Genomic DNA, 18974 nt, shown 5'->3' on the forward strand with positions numbered 1-18974 from the left:
ACAGTGAGTCACTAACAGCTCTAGGAACAGAATCCAGGAGTCCTGACTCCTGAGCCAGTGCTCTATCCACTCTTCCAAATTGCTGACCTCAGAGGGTTATTGAAGGGTTGATGTGTGGCCTAGTGGATGGAGTACTGCACTGACACTCAGAAAACCGGGACTCTATTTTGGGCCCTGCCTTCCCCTCCTTGTGCCTCAGTTTCCCATCTCTAAGATGGTAATAATACTGAACTCCTTTGTAAAATACTTGGAGCTCTCCTGATGAAAAGTACTAGATAAGAGTCAGTTATTATTATTAGTGGTCAAGCAGCACAACAGGATAAAGTTTGAAATAGCAGTTTTTGGACACTTTTCAATGATGTCTTCTTGGAAAAGCTAGCTCTACAGCCCACAAGAGGAGATGCTGGTCTTGGCTTCGTCTTAAGTAGCATACAGGAGCTGACTCAAGAAGTGACAGTAGCTGAGGCGTTAAGTAAGAGAGACCGCAAGATAATTAACACAAGAACAAGGGGACAGTCAGCGAAATGAGAAGAGGAGAAATTTAAGACAGGAAAAAGGACGTTTTCACCTTATGTGTTAATAGACTGTGGAACTCTCTGCCACAGGAAGTTGTGGAGGCCAAGAACCTAACAAGACTGAACAAGGGACTGGACATTCATATGGATAACAAGAAGATCCAGAGTTGTTGTAATTAACAACCACCAACATTTTGGAAGGGATATTAGATCTCGTGCTTCAAGGCTGAAGCAAATCTATATTACGGCCCAAGATGACACCTAATGTAGGGAAGAGATTATCCCGCATCTGCTACTTTACAGTTCTTATCACTTCCTCTGAAGCATTTGGCTCTGGCCAGTGTGGAAGGATCCTGGGCTAGATAGACTTTGGATCTGCTCCAGCCTGGCTAAAAAAGAGTAAAGTGTCATTACTATTTATTAGAGTTATGTAACTTAGGTATAAGTTATGTAACCTAGGTATAAGAAATTCACTGTTTCTCCAATTTCCTACTGGAAAAATATATGGCGGGGGGGGCGGGGAGGTTTGTCTGATTTTCTTTTGTAAATGACAGAAGATTTAAAATGAAGATGAAGGTTTAGTGTCACGAAGCCTGCAGTGATTTATTTATTTTTTAAATGTTACGGCCAATGGGTGTTTAAAAACCTACAGGGATGGGCCCATGTCTCTGGCGTTGTGTTACACCATGGCAATCCTGGTGTTTTAGATCCCCCAAAGGGAGCTGCATGCACTCAATGGGGAGTTGATGCCGAACGTGCAGATGGTGTGTGCCAGATTTTCCAAAATTTTCAGGCCCAGCTTTTCAAGCACTCTCTACCCACAAAGGGAGGCCTGATTCTCAGACGAGCTCAGCTGTTGTTTTTCTCTTCAGGTTCTTATATCCGTGTCCATCGCCGTGGTATCTGAGCATCTTCCAGAAGTTATTAAGCCATGTGACTGGCATCTGTCAGTCGCTGGATCTTTCTCCTTTCCTCTACCGAGGGGGATTTTTCTGTGTAGATTAAATACATCACAAGTGCTGTGTTTATATTCGCAAAGGCAGAGTGCGCCTTACACTCAGAGCGCAGCGCAATTAGGTTTGGTCCCAAGATCCTGCAGGAGTTTCCTCCACAGCCTTGTGCCGGCTGCCCTGCTCGATTGCTCTGTGTCCCCGGGGGGGTCTCTAACACCCTGCTGTTCCCCTATTGCTAAAGGGGAGCAGTCCCAGCTAGCTGGGAGAGGCGTCCCAGTATGGAATGGGGGGGGGGGGATACAGAATTGGTTGAAAATCACTGTACCAGTAAGGACACTGCAAGACGCTGTGCGTGCTAGGCAGCAGGGGCGCTGCGCTGTCCACGCTCTCGACCTTCCCCTGTGTTTGGGGAGCTACAGGACTCCTCTCCATGGTTGCTTCCCCGCAGGATCGACCAAACTTGCCTGCCCATGTTCGGCTACAAACACGTCCTGACGCTCACGGACGAGGTGACCCGCTTCAACGAGGAGGTGCGCAAGCAGAGCGTCTCACGGAACCGCGACGCGCCCGAAGGGGGGTTCGATGCCATCATCCAAGCGACCGTCTGTGACGTAAGCACTCTGGCCCGGGGCAGAGAAGGGTCACCAGGCGGGATGCTGTAGGTTGGGCATCTTGCAGTGCGGTGAGGCAAGTGGGACATGCATCAAGAGCAGGTGTGAGGTGCAGGGGGTTGAACGCTGAACATAGGAATTGGCAGGCTGGCTCAGAACAGAACAGTCTCTGGGACCGGTGCCAGATGCTTCAGAGGAAGGGGCATGGAACCCCAGCTTGGACCATGGAATAACCTGCCCATCAGGGGAAATTCTTCCTGACCCCAAGGCAGTCAGTGCTGCTCATGCCCTGAAGCATCAGGGTGTCCCCCTTATTAATTTGCATCCTTCCTAATCATATCGCACATTTAGGAGTAGCCCATACTTCCTTGCTGGCTTGCCCATGGCGTTAGTCACCCCTGGGAGCTCCAGCTACCAGAGCTCAGGCAGGAACAGTAACGATGGCCTCCGTGGTTGTCCAGCTGTGCTAAGGTATAGAAAAGACTGGGAACCCACTCCTGTGTTTTGCTGCAGGAGAAGATCGGCTGGAGGAATGATGCTAGTCACCTGCTGGTCTTCACGACAGACGCCAAGACCCACATCGCTCTGGATGGGCGGCTGGCGGGGATCGTCCAGCCCAATGACGGGCAGTGCCACATTGGCAAGGATAATCTCTACTCGGCCTCTACTACACTGGTAAACGCAGGGCCCTGCCTGCGGGGGCGGGGAGGGAAGTGGGTCCCTATGGAATATGGGAAAACTTCCTGGGTCCTCCGTGCAAACCTGGACACAGGTTCGGGACGGGAGTTCCTGGGGAATTCGGCAGGCAGGTAAACAAAATAATAAGATGGCGGGGGGAGGGGGGGCTTGCGCACGAGAGCACACAGATAGCTATGTGTAAATGCAGGAGTGTGTGTGTGTAGTTGTGTGTACACATGTGGATGTTCATGGTCCATGTGTGTGCACCTCTGTAAGACAGTAAAGGGAGGATGTGTGCTGATTGCAGGGCTCCCCCAGCCGTGTCCCGGGGGAACAGCCCATGGGATTGGGACATCCCTCCCCGCATGGGACGGCAGAAAGAGGAGGTGCAGGCTGCTGAGGGCAGACAGAGCTCCCACCTCCACACAGGCCTCCGGGGCAGGGAGGGAAGTACAAGCCGGGCCGGCAGGGCCTGGAGAGACGTGTTGTGCGGTGGGGCTGGGGGGATTAGATGTCTCAGCAGCTGATGCGCCCGCGGAAGGACCAGCCCCCAAGGCCTGACAACTCGTTTCTCCCCCCAGGACTATCCCTCGCTGGGCCTGATGACTGAGAAACTCTCCCAGAAAAACATCAACTTGATCTTTGCCGTGACGGAGACCGTGGTCGGCCTCTACAAGGTGACTGCTCCGTGCTGGCATCCTGGATGCCCCGCCCACAGCCTAGGAAGCTCCGCCCCCAATGGCAGCTCCCTCCCCTCCCCAGCACCTGAAGAGCTCAGGACACCCAGGGCCACCCCACGGGACAGCTGGAGCTGTAAGCCGAGCCTCTAGGACATTTGCAGGCAGCCCCCAGGGCCAGGCTGCCTAGAGCCACCCATGGCTGATGAAAGCAGACACTGCGTCTGCCCACAATCTGCTCCCAAGTGGCTAGAAACCCTTTCGCAACCCTTCCCGGGCCTTTAGTGACCCTCAGCTCCGGTCTCAGGTTTTATGGCCTGGCCAGTCACCCAGCAAGGCAGCGGCTGAGCCGGGAACAGAGCCCAGCTCTCCTGGCTCCCAGGCCAGAGCTCTGGCCATGGCCTCACACTGCCTGTGTTTGCAAACACGAGGTTTGACCCACCCCCGTCCCGGTGCACAGCTTTGAGCCACATGGCAATTGCCGTCTTGATGCCCCAGGAGAGCAGCGACGCTCCATAAAGCTAGTGATCTGAGCTTTGCGCCAGGCCTTGGTACTGAAGCCCTGGCATGCCACGGTCGCCCTGGGCATCGCCCTCTTGCCCTTCCCTAGCGCATCCGGGATGCTGTGTGTTTTCTTGCCAGAACTACAGCGAGCTGATTCCCGGCACCACTGTGGGGACCCTGTCCAGAGACTCCAGCAACGTCCTGCAGCTCATTCTGGAGTCCTATGGGGTGAGTGTGAGCAGCGGGGACTCCATGGCCCACGGCGCCTGGGCAAACCCAGGGCAGCCTAGGGCATCTCCCAGGGCCGCTGCCTGCAGCAGTTTTGGGGGGTTCCTACTGGGGTCTCCTCACTTGGGAGGAGCTCCGTGTCAGAAGCAGAGCAAAATGGGGGGTGCTTCCACAGGATCTCAGCCCTTAAAGAGGCACCTGCACTTTGGCAACCCCGCCTCACCCCCCGAGCTCCCCGGATCCAGCTGTGAACATCTGCCTTAGCGATGCACAGAGGAAGTGAGGTCATTCCATTTCCCACCTTGTCCCCTTCCCCTTGGCAGCTGTCTCTCCCCCTCCTCCCGGCAGACAGGCCAGCCCTCTGGTTGATGTCTCGGTGGCAGAGGAAGGACCTTTGGCTAGCAAGCCTTTCCCCAAGTGCACCCCGGGGACATGCGCTGAGCTCGCTGCTCTAGGAGAGCCTCCCTCTCTCCCTAGCAGGTCACCGGTTCCGATCCAGCCCAGGGCGGTAGCTGAGAAAAGTTGTCACCATGTGACAGCTTCTTGGTGACTCCTGAGAGATGGAGCCGGCTGGCCCTCTCTGCGTCTCCACAGGCCTGCATCTCTGCGCTGGGTACTGGGGAGAGCTCCCCACTCCCTGGGCTCGGCTGCCTCCTCTCGATGCCCTTTCCTAAATCCGGGGCGTGCGCTGTTCCTCCCTCCCTCCAGAAAATCCGCTCCAAGGTGGAGCTGGAGGTGCGAGACCTGCCCGAGGAGCTGTCCCTCTCCTTCAACGCCACCTGCCTCAACGACGAGGTCATTCAGGGACTCAAGTCCTGCGTGGGACTCAAGATAGGAGACACGGTGAGCCTTGCCAGCTGGCAGCCTGCTGGGAGGGAGATCATAGAGTCATAGAAGATCAGGGTTGGAAGGGGGGGACCTCAGGAAGTCATCTAGTCCAACCCCCTGCTCAAAGCAGGACCAATCCCCAACTAAATCATCCAAGTCAGGGCTTTGTCAGGAGCCGGCCCAGCACTCTGGGATCATCCCACGCCCCAGCCCTGGACGCGTTCCCCAGCCTCTGCCCCTGCGGGAGAAGGTCACAGGCTTGTAATGTCTTCCATGGCAGGGCTCTGCTGGGACGAATACAAAAGGGGAGGCTACATTGAGCCTGTGGTTCTCTCCGAATGGCTCGCCCCAGCCTGTGCTGCCCCATGTCACCAAGCAGCGTCGGGTCAAACGTGCCTGGAAGGGACTGGCTGACGGCTCTGGGTCTCAGGCCTTGCAGCCAGGTGGCCCCTGCTGTGCTTGGAGCAGCCCTGCCTCAATCGAACCCCGGCGCTTCCCTCCCCAGGTGAGCTTCAGCATCGAAGCCAAGGTGCGGGGCTGCCCCCAGCAGCGGCAGAAATCCTTCACTATCAAGCCCGTGGGCTTCAAGGACAGCCTGACGGTGGTGGTGAACTTCGACTGCGACTGTGCCTGCCAGCAGCACGCCGAGCCCGACAGCCCCACCTGCAACCAGGGCAACGGCACCTTCGAGTGCGGCGTCTGCCGCTGCTACCAGGGCCGGCTGGGCTCCCGCTGCGAGTGCTCCGAGGAGGAGTACAGCCCCGCGCAGCAGGACAACTGCAGCCCCGGCGCGGGGCAGCCCCTGTGCAGCCAGCGGGGCGAGTGCCTCTGCGGCCAGTGCGTCTGCCACACCAGCGACTTCGGCAAGGTGACCGGCAAGTACTGCGAGTGCGACGACTTCTCCTGCGTCCGCTTCAAGGGCGAGATGTGCTCGGGTGAGTGGCGCCGCCCCAGCACCAGCCCCCGGGCCCTGGCCTGCTAAGGGGAGCTCGGAGGGGTGGGGAGTTCCCTGGGCTGTGCTCTCCCCATCTGTATGAACACCGAGCCGGTGCTGGGTCTAAGATGCCGGGAGTCATCCAAGATCTGACGGCAGCTCCCCTAAGGAAAAGGGGGGTTCACGCTGATTGTACTCCAGCTTGTGTCATTCCACACGGACTGCCTAAAATTCCAGGTGCAGTTGGATGCAGGATGTCTGTTGTTGTACAGTGCTGTGTAGCAGCTGCCAGGTTCCACCCCAGAGGTGGCTGCATTTCAGTGGCTTAACCTGAGCAGATGGCAGGAGGATGGCAGGCCTGAGGAGACCCCTTGCAGCAGGGCAGGCTGGCCCTAGTCGCCTTGCTCCCCCTTCTTGAGCCAGCTGGGTTAACACCACATCTGTTTATTTCCCTTGGAGCTTCTCACGGAAGCAGCCAAGCAAAGCTGAGCAGAGTTCACGGAGGGAGTAGGCGGACGGCCTGCCTCAGAACAGCATGTCCTGAAAGGGGGCCAGCGAGCCCCTGCCCAGCTCCCCTCTGCGCAGGCTCCCTGAACGCTGGGAGATGCACACACAGCTCACTCCAGAAAGAGCCCCCGACCACGCCCAGCCGAGAGGAGCCCTGGCCCATTCCATCAGCAGGTTCAAACCCATGACATCCCCAGGGGGCCCAGGTGGCAGGAGAGGGGGCAGCCACTTGACCCAGCAGCCAGCAGCACTCAGGGAAGTCCCCAGATCCCCCAAGAGGCCTTACCCCTTCCCAGGCACCGGGCCCTAGGGCGCAGACCTTGGGGGTTCCCATAAGGTCCCTGGGGGCTGGTCTGTGTCTGAAGCACCCTGCGTGGGGGAGACAATGCCCCGGGGAGCTGGCTCCGCCCCTTCCCAACCCAGTGTTTGCCCACCCCCCTTGCTGAACTGAGCCCCCCCGAGGCGGATTCCCCACTGGGCTCCTGTCCCTAGCACACCCAGCACCTCTGTTGCTTTCTGCTCTGACCACAGCATTGCCTAATCCCCCCCCCCCCCTTCCGGGCCTCCTTATCCGCAGTTATTGCGATGCAGGTGGGAGGGGCAGGCCTGTTTTCCCCTAGTGAGCCCTCCAGATCTTCCAGGGCAATGGGAGAGTGTCCCGGTGACTCACAGCAATAAGTGTGCTCAGCTGGAAGGACTGGCTCCCCGCCCCCCCACTGTATTCACTCTGGGCCAGTTCGTCACACTCTTCCCTGCTTGTTGTGCAATGCAATGGCTCCGGATGTTTGGCCTGAGACAGGGGGCCAAGCTGGTTATCAGAGACAGGGGGCCAAGCTGGTTATCAGGATGATGACAAATTGATGACACCCAACAAACAAACAAGCCATGGGGAGGAAGGAGGTGAGTGGGCGGTTTATCACCCAGACAGGGGTCTGTCATTCCGGGGGAGAGGGTGGCAGTGGGCAGGGGGGCAGCCTATGGAGGGCCTGCTCTTAGTCACACTGCTGTGAATCTGGAGTCAATCCGGAGTCACTCTAGTAGGGGCCGAGAAGTTAATGAGATCAGCTGAAAGGCTCATGGGTGGGTCTGGTCCGTATCTCACACTGCTCCACCTTCCCCACTCTCTTGGTGCCTGTTGTGAAATTAAAATGGGGGCGAGAGGAAAGTTTATACCGACGTCCTTCTCCCGGATGCCTTGTGCCAGCTCCCAGGCACCTGTCGGGCTACGTCTGCACCCCCGCAGCTTAACCGTCCTCCCTCCTTCCTGACCCACCGGACCCACTGCTCTTCCAGCCTGGGGCTCCCTGCACGTAGCTCTCCTGACGCCTTTCTGGCCAGTTTTCCTCTGACTCATCCCTAGTTTGCCATAATCTAAAAAGTGACACATTCAGTCTGTCCAGCAGCGACGCTGCACCCGGGGCTGAGCAGAAACTGCAGCTCTGGACAGTTTTCCCAAGGAAAGCCTAACTGAGGGGCTGCGGTCCTGCTCCCAACCGCAGCGACCAGCAGAATTTCCCAGGGCTCCAATGCGGGCCGGAGCCGGGGGGGGCTTGTGCTGGCTTTGCTGTGGATCCAACACTCCAGCTAGGTTTGCTGGGATCTTTGGGGCCAGAACCAAACCCCATGAGCCACAGAGCCCCAGGCTCGGAGAGGATTTGAACCTGGGTCTCCGTTTTGCAGCACGAGTCCCAGTTCAGAGAACCTGGGTCTGTTTCTGGAGCAGCCCTACCCAAGGAGAGGCCCTCGGGCTTAGGGCTCAGGGGAGGAAATGAGCAAGAGTCAGGATTTACAGCCAAGTGTCTCTTTCGCTTTCTAGGCTCATTCCAAACTGACAGAGAAAACCCCCGTGGCCCAAACTCGGTGCTCCCTGACCGCTGCCTCCCGCCATCCCAGGGGAACCAGACCGGGGCAGAGTCCCAAGCAGCTTTGCAATGAGCTGCAGAGTTCAGATCCCAGTGGGGGGGTTTGTTTTACAAAGGGCCAGGCTAACAGATGCATCGCAACATTAGGGGACGTCAGGTGTGGCTGCCCCAGTCAGGACTAGCATGGGGTGCTGCAGGCCAGGATAAGGTGGCAAAGCTGCTGGGGGGGGAAACCTAGGTGGGCGGCCTGCAGTCACTCCTGACGCCCTTGCGTTCGCCCGCAGGCCACGGGCAGTGCAGCTGTGGGGACTGCCTGTGCGACTCGGACTGGATGGGGGACTATTGCAACTGCACTACCCGCACCGACACCTGCATGTCCGGCAACGGCCTGGTGTGCAGCGGGCACGGCCTCTGCCAGTGCGGGAAATGCGAGTGCACCCAGGCCGGCTCCTACGGGGACACCTGCGAGAAGTGCCCCACCTGCCCTGATGCCTGCACCATCAAGAAGTGAGTGGGGCTGGGGGGGCGGAGGGTGCTGCTGTAATTCCAGGGGGTTAGACCTGGCCGGGGAACACTGCTGCTGACAGGCGGGGCAGGGCCCGAGGCGGCACCCAACTCAGACAAGAGTTACACCCACACCTGGTGGTGCTCGCTTGGGGTCCGGGCTGCAGGGATCTCAGCAGGTGGAGCTGGCGTGGGCTCAGTGCATGGGTCCCGGTGGCACCGCAATGGGAAGCGTCTGCCCCAGAAGAAGGCTGAGCTCTAGACTTTGTGGGATGCTGTGACTGCAGTCTGGGGCGGGGAGGAGGCAGGTTTGTGAGACCCTGATGCCAAAAGGCAGCTGATCTTCCAGCGTGAAATCAGGGTGGATGCAGGGCAAAGGGTCGCTCCTCTGTGGGAGAGTCAGAATCAGGGTCCCCCTCCCTGGGATCCCTGCGGGAAGCCTCCCATGCACTCAGGGGCTTGGCAGGAGGCAGGGTCAAGACCAGTGGCCGTGTCAGGGGCCAGGCCCCATTGGGGAGCACAGGGGATCCCCACTGGGAATGGAGGTGCTGGGAAGCAGGGACATAGGATAGGGGAACAATGTGAAGCAGATGGGGGTGGGACCCTTCTCCCCTCCCCTTCTCCATTTGGCAGAGCTGCTTCAGGGATCCTGCGGGAGCCCCCAGCTGTGAGTCTGATTTTTGAGCCCCAAACCCAAAGGCTTCCCGGGGAGCCCTGGAGCTGACTGTAGCATCCGCTGATGTTCCTGTCCTTTGTCACTTTTCTCCTCCTCCTCAGGGAGTGCGTGGAGTGTAAGAAGTTTGAGAGGGGGACCCTGAAAGAGCAGCAAACCTGCAGCCGCACCTGCCGGGACGAGATCCAGGAAGTGCAGGAACTCGGTGAGCAAGGGAGGAGCTGGGCTGTCAGCTGGAGTCTTGGACGCCTGGCAGGGCGGTGGATCATCAGCGTTTGTCACCGCGAGTGCCGGGGAGAGAGGCAACATACAGCAGAGAAACGAACAGCAGATGTAAACTGCTGGAGGCTGGCAGCGAGATCTCTGGGAGCCAGAGCTTTCCCTTTGAGTCAGAGCCAGGAAACCGGAGCCAGAATCCAAACCGCATGCCCCAGGCAGAGGCCACCCGCTGCAGGGCCTGCAAGACGAGACGCTAAAGGCTGCTCGTTTCTGGGGGGACTCACTGGGGCTGTATAGAGACGCCCCGCACAGTGAGGTACAAATGCGTGCCAGCTGGTTGGTAAGCCTGCAGGCAGGCGAGCTGAACTGGGCACTCGGACAGCGAACTGAGAGTCGCTAGCGAACGTTCGATGCACCTGACCTCCACTCGGCCTCCTGCCTAATGCAGCCGGAGCTCAGCGCCCTGCCCGCTGAGGATCATCCCCACCCCCCACCCCCCACCCCGGCGTGCCCAGCCCCAGCCTCCTTTCCCTGGGCGCTGGCCAGGAAAGCGAATACAGAGCTGGGGCCCCATCCCACTCCCGTTGAGCTCTGTGGGAGGTCGGCCCTGCCATCCGTAAGAGCAGCATCAGGACGTGGTGGGTGTCCCTTGGGATTTCACACCTTGCTCGGACACACCCAGCCAGTGCCGGGATCCTGGTGCCCACGCAGCAGCGGTCGCTCTGAGCAGCGGGTCCGGGGCTCTCGGTAATAACCCCAGTGCTGAGGTGGGGCTTGGGGATCTCAAGGCAGGGTTCAGCTCCTGTTTTAGCCTGGGCCCTGGCCCAACACAGGCTTGACCTTCTTCCTCGTTTAGACAAAGCCTCCGGGGGAACTCGCAGGCCTGGCCTCAGCTTCACTGTCTGCCCAGCTGGGCAGCATCTGTTAACCCCACCCGGGGGGCACGGTTTGGGCTGACAGCCTCTCCTTCGCCCCCCGCAGGTGACACGGGTAAAGACGCGGTGAACTGCACCTACAAGGATGAGAACGACTGTGTGGTACGGTTCCAGTATTATGAGGACTCCAGCGGGAAATCCATCCTTTATGTCGAGGAGCCAGGTGAGCCAGGGAGCGAGCGATAGCCCAGGAGGGTTAGCCCCCGGGCTGGCCCTGCTCCTGCCCCTGGGAGCGGAGATACGCAGCCAGGCGTCCCTGAGGAGCCCAGCTTCTGGATGGGATCTCTGCAGGGCAGGTCGGCTGCCCTTGGCTCTGTCCAGCCTGGACAGCTGCTTCCTCTCCATGGGGGGTGTCTAGCCTGTAATCACAGGGCGGGACTGCAGCCTGAGCTGACCGAGTTTGAATCCCACTAGCAGTCAAGCTGCCCCAGCTGCAGAGCCCTGGGTGCTGGGCGGGTTTGTACAGCTCCGGACCCAAGCTGCTTTCATGCCCTGTGATCACAGGCCGGACATGCCCTAGGAGTAGACAGCAGCTTGGCCAGGGATAATAGGCAGGGTGTGAATTTCAGCCCAGGCCTATTCCATACGGTGGTGGGAGGTTTATGGCACACTGCAGGGACAGGACCTGAGCTGCTGGGGTGTAGGTTTCATGCTCAGCTTTCTTCCTTGAACCCATCCCCCTGCCATTCACTGTCTCTAGAGAAACACCCAGTGCAGCCAGTGGGAATTCACCCGGGAATTGGGGAGGAGTTGGCATCCGGTGCCCCGGTGGCTGCTCCGTTGGTTGTCCAGCTCTTCTGGGGGCTCCTCTCCCCGCCTGCTGCCCTCTCCCCCTCTTGGTTAATTCTCTGTCCTGCATCTGCCCTTTATCCTAATCCACTTCTGAGACACCCCCCCTTCACCCTCGGCCAGGAGACACAGGTCCCTGGCTCATGACGGAGTTGGAGACAGGCCCAGATCCAGCCCACTGGCCAAGATCTGAATTCAGGATGCCACCAACAAACCGGCGATCGGCCCCAATGGGTTCTCCAGGGAGGTGGGGTCCAGCACACATGGGGGCTGCACAGGAAGTCTCCCCATGGCTGGGTGATGTGGATTTAATTTCTAAAGGCAACAGGCATTCTAATGAATAAAGCAAGAGCCAGGGGGTCAGGACGGCTCGGTTCTAGTCTTATTTATATGACAGTAGTTCCTAAGAGAGGGGGTGTGTGCCTGTGTTTACACACACACACACACACACACACCCCCGAGGGAACTGCCAGAACATTAACTATGAGCGTGCTCACAGTCCTAATGCTGCTGGGCGTTGTTGGGAAATCTCAGGGACTAGCACCAACCAATTAGCCCACGCTGCATGCCAGCATCCGCCCCGTGGGTGGCAAATAGCCTTTCCTTGCCCTGGGGCTACAGGCCCTTCTGTTGTCGGATGCTTCCCTGGCTGTTTTCTGAGGCTGAATATGACGAACTGAAACGATTCTGCCTCGTGTCTGGCAGCCCCGGCTCAGGAGCGGCTTTGGGCCAAAGTAGCTGGAGCCCAGGTGGACTCTGGTCTCCGTCACACAGCTGTACGCTTCCATGCTTCACGCTGCCGGGAGAGCGAGACCCATCCCCTTGCGTTCAGAAAATGCAACCGAAACATGAGGAAGAGAACAAAGAACCTCTGTGGACACGATCCATTTCCTCCTCCAGGCCCTGTTCATACAGACTGGCCCTGTGTAATGAGTTCAGGTCCGGCAGCTTCCCCAGATGTCTGGGGCGGGTGGAAAGCCTCGGCACCTCTCAGGCTTTGGTCCCCCTTGGGGTCTGCTGCGGCCTCTCTCTGCCAGCGCCACCAGCCCCTGGGGGATACCTGGCTGACCGGCCTTAGGCCAAGAGAACGGCATGGCAGGAGCAGGCCGGAGCACCCTGCACTGGGGGAGCAGACAGGCTGAGCCTCTGCATGTTAGACTAGCCGCAGGGGCTGCCCGAAAGTACACCAGGGAGCAGGATTTAAAGCCGCCGTTTGCCTGTCCCGGCTGGTGCGGCTCGGACACGGGACCTGGCCGTCTGAGAGGGCTGAGTGAGAACGTGACTAGATTGTTCCTTGTTGTTTCACGCCATTCAGCACAGAGACTTCCTGCCTCCATCTCCCTGTGCTTTGCTCAGCACGTCCCTGCAGCCAGCGTGGGCTGCAGAGACCAGACGTCCCCCCTGCACGGCCCTGCCTTGTCTCCACAGCTCAGTACTATGGGCGCACGGCGGGGAGCCGAGCTCGGTGGAGACCTCGCCCTGTCCAGAGAACACCTGGGGCTCCCTAGCTTTGCAGTGACCCCTCTGCACTGCAGCGTAATCTCGGGGAGCCTCAGGGCTCTTTCGGCCCCAGGCTGGGCATGGACAGAGGCATGTCCCCTGTACAGAAGGGGTATAACACCAGGTCCCACGCAGATCCGCAAGCAGGAGGCAGCCACTGCCCTGGCGCGTCCCATTCTAGGGGGCCACCAGCAACCCCAAGCTTTTCCCCGAAGGCCTTGGAAAGCAGCCGCCAGCTGTAATTACAGTCAGGCTGCCGAGGGCTGGGCTGGGCCCGGCAGACAGGAGGGCAAGGGTGGCTCAGGTTTGTTTGGGTTGCGTGCTGCGTCAGAGCCTGGGGAGCGGATGTGTCCCCTCCTCCGTCAGACAGACACGGACACGCCCAGAGGTGTTAGCGGATGCCGCAGGGCACACAGCCAGCCAGCTCAGCGCAGGGGAGGGGTGCGGAGGAGAGCCAACCTGCTCGGTGCGGGGGAGGGAGCTTCAGACAGATCGAAACACGAGCAAAGCCACAAGAGCCGCGGCCCGTCAGCGGGTGCTAGAGGCCAGCTACTCTGCTCCCAGCCCCAGAGCCCTGGATTCGCCCATCAGATGTGTGGAGGAAAGCAGGTTAACGAGAGGGGACCAGCTGGCTTGAGGACAGGGGAGGTCCCAGCCCGATGTACGACCGTTCTCAGAGCATCAGGGCACCTCCCAGTCTGTACCACAGTCGCCCTCCCAGCACCCCGGGAGCCAGGGCACGGATCCCCATTACAGTCGGGGCAGGGAAGCTCAGGGACCTGCAGGTCTGTCCCCACTGCCACAGGCCGCACTCCTTGCATTTCTAGCTGCGTGATGTGAAGCCAGCGTACGACACTTGACTGGGAATCTCTGCCCTTTGAAGGCGGTCTCCTCCTCTCACCCCCCACCCCGACACATTGGCTGGGGCATTCAAAGGAGCCAAAGGGAGCGAGGGTGCATTGCAGGGGGATTTGGGTGCTCAGGCCCCTTTGAAAACCTCACCTGTCGGCCCAAGAGTAACGCAGTGGGGATGCTCATGTGCTTCAGCGCAGGAGGCTCCGGCCCTGCGCGTGGGCGAGCGATGCGGCCCTCAGTAGCACAGGATAAGGGACCGGCTACTGCTGCTGGCCGAAGGCGTTCTCCTGTCGCTTAGCTGCGTGGAGGAGCTGCAGGATATGCGCTGGGTTAAGCAGGGAATGGCCGAGCACTAATTCCCTCCTTCCCTTGCCAGACTGTCCCAAGGGGCCAGACGTCCTGATGGTTCTGCTCGTGGTGGCGGGAGCCATCCTGCTCATCGGCCTGGCCGCCCTGTTCATCTGGAAGCTCCTGATCACCGTCCACGACCGGCGGGAGTTCGCCAGGTTCGAGGAAGAGAGGGCCCGGGCGAAATGGGACACGGTAAGAGTCGGGTGGGCAGCCCGCTCCTCTCCCTCCGTCACGGTGTGTTGGGGTGACTGTGCTCGGCTGCTGTGTCCCGCCCTCCCTCTGTCAGGGGTGGGGTGAGCCGGGGCAACGTGGGGGATTCAGGCAGGAACCCGATGCCCTGGGGGTCTGGGCCTGGCGGGTCAGAGGGGACCGGGGCAGGTCCTGAGAAGCCAGGAGATGCTCTGCAGGAAGGGTGCTGGGAGGGGAAGATCAAGAGCCTTGGGGAGGGAGAGCCCAAGTCTGGCTACAGGGCACTGCCCTCCGGACACATGCCAGTCAGCAGGGCTGCCCGTGTGCGGGAGAGAATGTCCCAGTGGCCTCCCCCGTCCCCTGAGCGCTCGTCCCCAGCACGTCCTTCTGACTCACTCGCCTCCTGCTTTTCCATCCCTGCCAGCGGCCCGGCACGGCTGGAAAGGCTGAGACACGTGGAGTGCGGGGAATTCAGCACCAAAGGGGGAGGGGGGCAGCTGGGTCGGTGGAAGGTTTCCCCACCCCCCATTCTCCCCCCACGGCGTGGTTCGAGGCAGCACTGCACCTTTCCAGGGGCCCCCGGCAGGGCACGAGCGTCTGATGAAATTCTTAGGCCCCGTTCTTTGAAATGTAGCGGTGCTGATAACAATGACGCTGTCCTCCTTGGCTAGAGCCAGACACTGGGCAAAACTCACTGCACACAGCGCTGACCTGCTACCCCAGCCCCGGGCTCCCCATACCCAGCTCTGCCGCTGCCCCTCACTCCCGACCCGCAGCCCCCTGCTAGCCCAGCCCCGGGCTCCCCATACCCAGCTCTGCCGCTGCCCCTCACTCCCGACCCGCAGCCCCCTGCTACCCCAGCCCCGGGCTCCCCACACCCAGCTCTGCCGCTGCCCCTCACTCCCGACCCGCAGCCCCCTGCTATCCTAGCCCTGGGCTCCCCCCACCCAGCTCTGCCGCTGCCCCTCACTCCCGACCCGCAGCCCCCTGCTACCCCAGCCCCGGGCTCCCCACACCCAGCTCTGCCGGTGTCCCTCAATCCTGACCCGCAGCCCCCTGCTACCCCAGCCCCGGGCTCCCCACACCCAGCTCTGCCGGTGTCCCTCAATCCCGACCCGCAGCCCCCTGCTAGCCCAGCCCCGGGCTCCCCACACCCAGCTCTGCCTGTGCCCCTCAATCCCGACCCGCAGCCCCCTGCTATCCCAGCCCCGGGCTCCCCACACCCAGCTCTGCCGGTGTCCCTCAATCCTGACCCGCAGCCCCCTGCTACCCCAGCCCCGGGCTCCCCACACCCAGCTCTGCCGGTGTCCCTCAATCCTGACCCGCAGCCCCCTGCTACCCCAGCCCCGGGCTCCCCACACCCAGCTCTGCCGCTGCCCCTCAATCCCGACCCGCAGCCCCCTGCTATCCCAGCCCCGGGCTCCCCACACCCAGCTCTGCCGGTGCCCCTCAATCCCGACCCGCAGCCCCCTGCTACCCCAGCCCCGGGCTCCCCACACCCAGCTCTGCCAGCCTGCAGTGCCAGTGCCCCTCAGTCCTGGCGTGCCGCCCTTGATCCCTTCCAGGCCGACACAGTCCTGTTTGAACAGGGTGGCGAAGGGGAGAAATGTCCCTGAGGGCGAGGCTTCGGCATTCTCTTTGGCTGACCCCTAGGGAGGATTTGAACTGGTGGAGAGAGGCTGCTCCAGTCTGGGCCCCTGTCTGTTGGCACACAGGCACTAGAATGAGACATCAGAGAGTGAGAGGGAACCTGTGTCCTCCTCTCCATTTGAAATTACCCTGCCCCTTTCTTACCAGTGCTTGGGACCAGGGGGCTGAGGTTATGGGTCAGATTTCCAACCGAGCGCAGCGCCCGGCTAGGCAGAGATATTGCCCAGGGTTCTGCACACAAATCTGGCTGTGTCAGGATGGGAGCAGATGGTGCTGAGCCCATCTGGAAATCAGGCCCCAGCTGGGCACGCTCAGAACGGACCCTAACTCTGCTCCCCGAAATTCTTAAATTACCCAGCATGCTCCAGCAGTGAGGGCACTGGAGTGGGACCCTGGAGACCAGGGTTCTAGTCCCAGGTCTGCTACTGACCCGCTCTGTGTCCTGGGGCAAATGGCTCTGTGCCTCAGTTTCCCCATTTATAAAGGGGAGCTGATGCTATTTACCTTCCCTTGGTGCTTTGTGGCCTGCTGGCGAGCAGGGCTGTGTGACGCGACGTCCGTTGTGTTTCTGTTACAGGCCAACAACCCCTTATACAAAGGCGCCACCTCCACCTTCACTAACATCACGTACCGCGGGAATTCGTAAAGAGGCCCGCCTTCCCCGGCGCCGGCCCTGGGATCCGCTCCAGTGCTGGAGCGTTTCATGTTTACAGAAGAGCCGGTGTGGGGGTGTCTGTGTAATTTAATGATGATCCCTCAGGCTGGGGCCAAGGACTTGGCGTCCGTGTCACTTCACTGTATCACAGGGCTGGGCCTCTCCAGCCACGCCACTGTCCCATCGTTACCTCGGCGTGCCCAGGGGAGGCCTGCCCTTCTGCACATGGAACAAGGAGAAGTCGGCCTCGCCGCGGCGTGCATGCAGGCCGACCCGCAGGGACTGGGAGCTCCGTTCGAGATGGGAGTGTTCGTGGCTGAGTCTGATGGAGGATGGACGAGAACAGCGCGGCCTCAGCCCATCTCCCTGCCTTTCTCCAGCCCGGAAGGAAAAGCTCTGAATGGCCTTCCTCCCCATGCGGGGCACGTCCTGCACACGACTAGCCCAGCCTGGGTGCAGGACCCGCCTCCCCGACTGGGCAGTGCTGCTCCCCTCCTGGCCCGCTAGCAGAAAGCGCTGCCCTGGAGGGACGCCGGACCTGCTCCCACAGTGGGCCACTTTGCAGTCACAGGTTCCTGACTCTGGTCCGGCTGCTTCCTAGGAAGGTAGAAACCATGCAACCCCCAAGAACGCCCTGGCCAGGCCGTGCGCTGCTTCCTCGCCCCGCACCGCCTCGCGTTTGTACACAAAGCAGATGACTGTAGCATCCGCTCTGCCAGTGCCCCAGCGGCTCCCTGACCCCGGGGGCAGGTTGGCTGCGTGCTGGGCCGAGGCCCCTGTGTCAGTTCTCACCCCTGTGACACAGGGGAACACAACGGAGTGTGACACCAGCTCTCCCCGGACCTGCCCCACCCCAGCCTAGATCCACCAGGGTTTCCAACCCACAGCAAGCAGCCAACAGACCTGGTGTGTCACACAGGGCCACTCAGGTCCCCCCCACCCCCTGCCTCGGTTTCCCCCTCTGTACCATGATGCTGATGCTCCTTTGCAATCAAGCGCTGGGAAGTGCTAGATAGTGGTAATGCAAAGAAACGAATAAGGGGCACTCCAGCCACTAGTGTGGGGCCAAATTCCCCCCAGGTGTTACTGCAAGGAAGTGGGACACTGGGGAATTGGCCTCTGGGACACAACCTCTTATCTCTCTCTCTGGAACAGCAGCCAAAGATTGGGGGGTGCTTCCTGCTGAGGGGCTAGCGTAAGAGACACGGGCTCAGGGCTCCCAGGTTCTCCTCCTGCTTCAGCCACTAGCTCCCTGCACGACTTTGGCTGTGCCATGCCAGGCCTCAGTTTCCCCATCTGCCAAAAATGGGTCTCCTGGCCCATACCTACCTCCCAGGTGGCTTGCGGGGCTTTGTGAGTGAATGTTAAAGTGCTTTGAGATCCTCAGCTGGGCAATGTTCCAGCCAGGATACGTGAGATTGTCACTCCCACCAGTGGTTTTGTGGGGCAAGGGAAGGGGGAACGTCGTCAGCTTTCCAAGCCCGAGCTAGGGAGCAAATTCCCCTCCTTGCAGGACAGCGGCCAAGGCCTGTTTTCGGGCCGTGCCTGGAACCCGCGCTGCCCACGAGTTCTTGGTGGCTACTCTGCAGGTCAAGCAGCAGCAGAGTCAGACATGCTGCCCCCTGCCCTGGATGGGCACCAGCACCGCCCCCTCCTGCCAGGGCAAGGAGCTACCCCACAGCTCTTCCCTCCTGAGCGGCTGCAACCCAGGTCCCCAGAGCCTGCAGCACAGGGCAGGGATGGCTGGCATCCATGCCCAGCTCCACTTTAGCTACTGTCTGCTCCCTTTGGCGTCTAGACTACGTCAACCCAGGATAGTCGCGAGGTGCCCCCCTGACCTCCCAGAGGCACCTGCAGGGGCATGGGGGTGGAGCTCTGATGCCAGCTGGCTGCCCCTTTGAGAACAAGGGTAAGATCCCGAGGGCTGGGGAGAGGAGGGGAGTTTGGGTCTGTCTCCTACATGGTGCGAACTCCAGAACTGATCACAAACGAGCCCAGGGCGCAACTGAGATCGGCCCAACCTCAGACTTTGCATACAGCACCGAATAAAAAAGTTTTGCACTATCAAGGGCTTCCAAGCGTGTCTGGTCTTTGGCTGCAGGCTGCGGGGGCAGTGCCCGGCGACAGCGGTAATGGCTGGTATCTCCTGCGGGTGGCTGCTGACAGTTTCAGCAAATTGGAAAGTGGGAGGGGAATGGGTTTGCATTAGAATCATAGAATATCAGGGTTGGAAGGGACCTCAGGAGGTCATCTAGTCCAACCCCCTGCTCAGAGCAGGACCGATCCCCAATTAAATCACCCCAGCCAGGGCTTTGTCAAGCCTGACCTTAAAAACTTCTAAGGAAGGAGATTCCACC

The 18974-nt window shown here is 60.1% G+C and overlaps 1 protein-coding gene across 2 annotated transcripts in view; it reads left to right on the forward strand.

The window, feature by feature from the left end:
* ITGB3 (integrin subunit beta 3) overlaps positions 1–18685 on the forward strand; it is a 43633-nt gene extending 24948 nt beyond the window's left edge. Inside the window, exons 5-15 of one of the 2 annotated variants that reach the window (XM_037886877.2) lie at positions 1917–2079; positions 2593–2754; positions 3339–3434; positions 4077–4166; positions 4875–5009; positions 5500–5929; positions 8582–8804; positions 9579–9679; positions 10675–10791; positions 14149–14315; positions 16540–18685. In XM_037886877.2, the coding sequence (XP_037742805.1) occupies positions 1917–2079; positions 2593–2754; positions 3339–3434; positions 4077–4166; positions 4875–5009; positions 5500–5929; positions 8582–8804; positions 9579–9679; positions 10675–10791; positions 14149–14315; positions 16540–16608 (1753 nt within the window). In that variant the 3' untranslated portion in view covers positions 16609–18685. The remainder of the gene's footprint in view (positions 1–1916; positions 2080–2592; positions 2755–3338; positions 3435–4076; positions 4167–4874; positions 5010–5499; positions 5930–8581; positions 8805–9578; positions 9680–10674; positions 10792–14148; positions 14316–16539) is intronic. The other variant, XM_037886878.2, reaches the window with a different exon arrangement.
* The last annotated feature ends 289 nt before the right edge of the window (positions 18686–18974 follow it).

Source organism: Chelonia mydas, chromosome 27 (genome assembly GCF_015237465.2).
Source record: "Chelonia mydas isolate rCheMyd1 chromosome 27, rCheMyd1.pri.v2, whole genome shotgun sequence".
NCBI classification, from domain to species: domain Eukaryota; kingdom Metazoa; phylum Chordata; order Testudines; family Cheloniidae; genus Chelonia; species Chelonia mydas.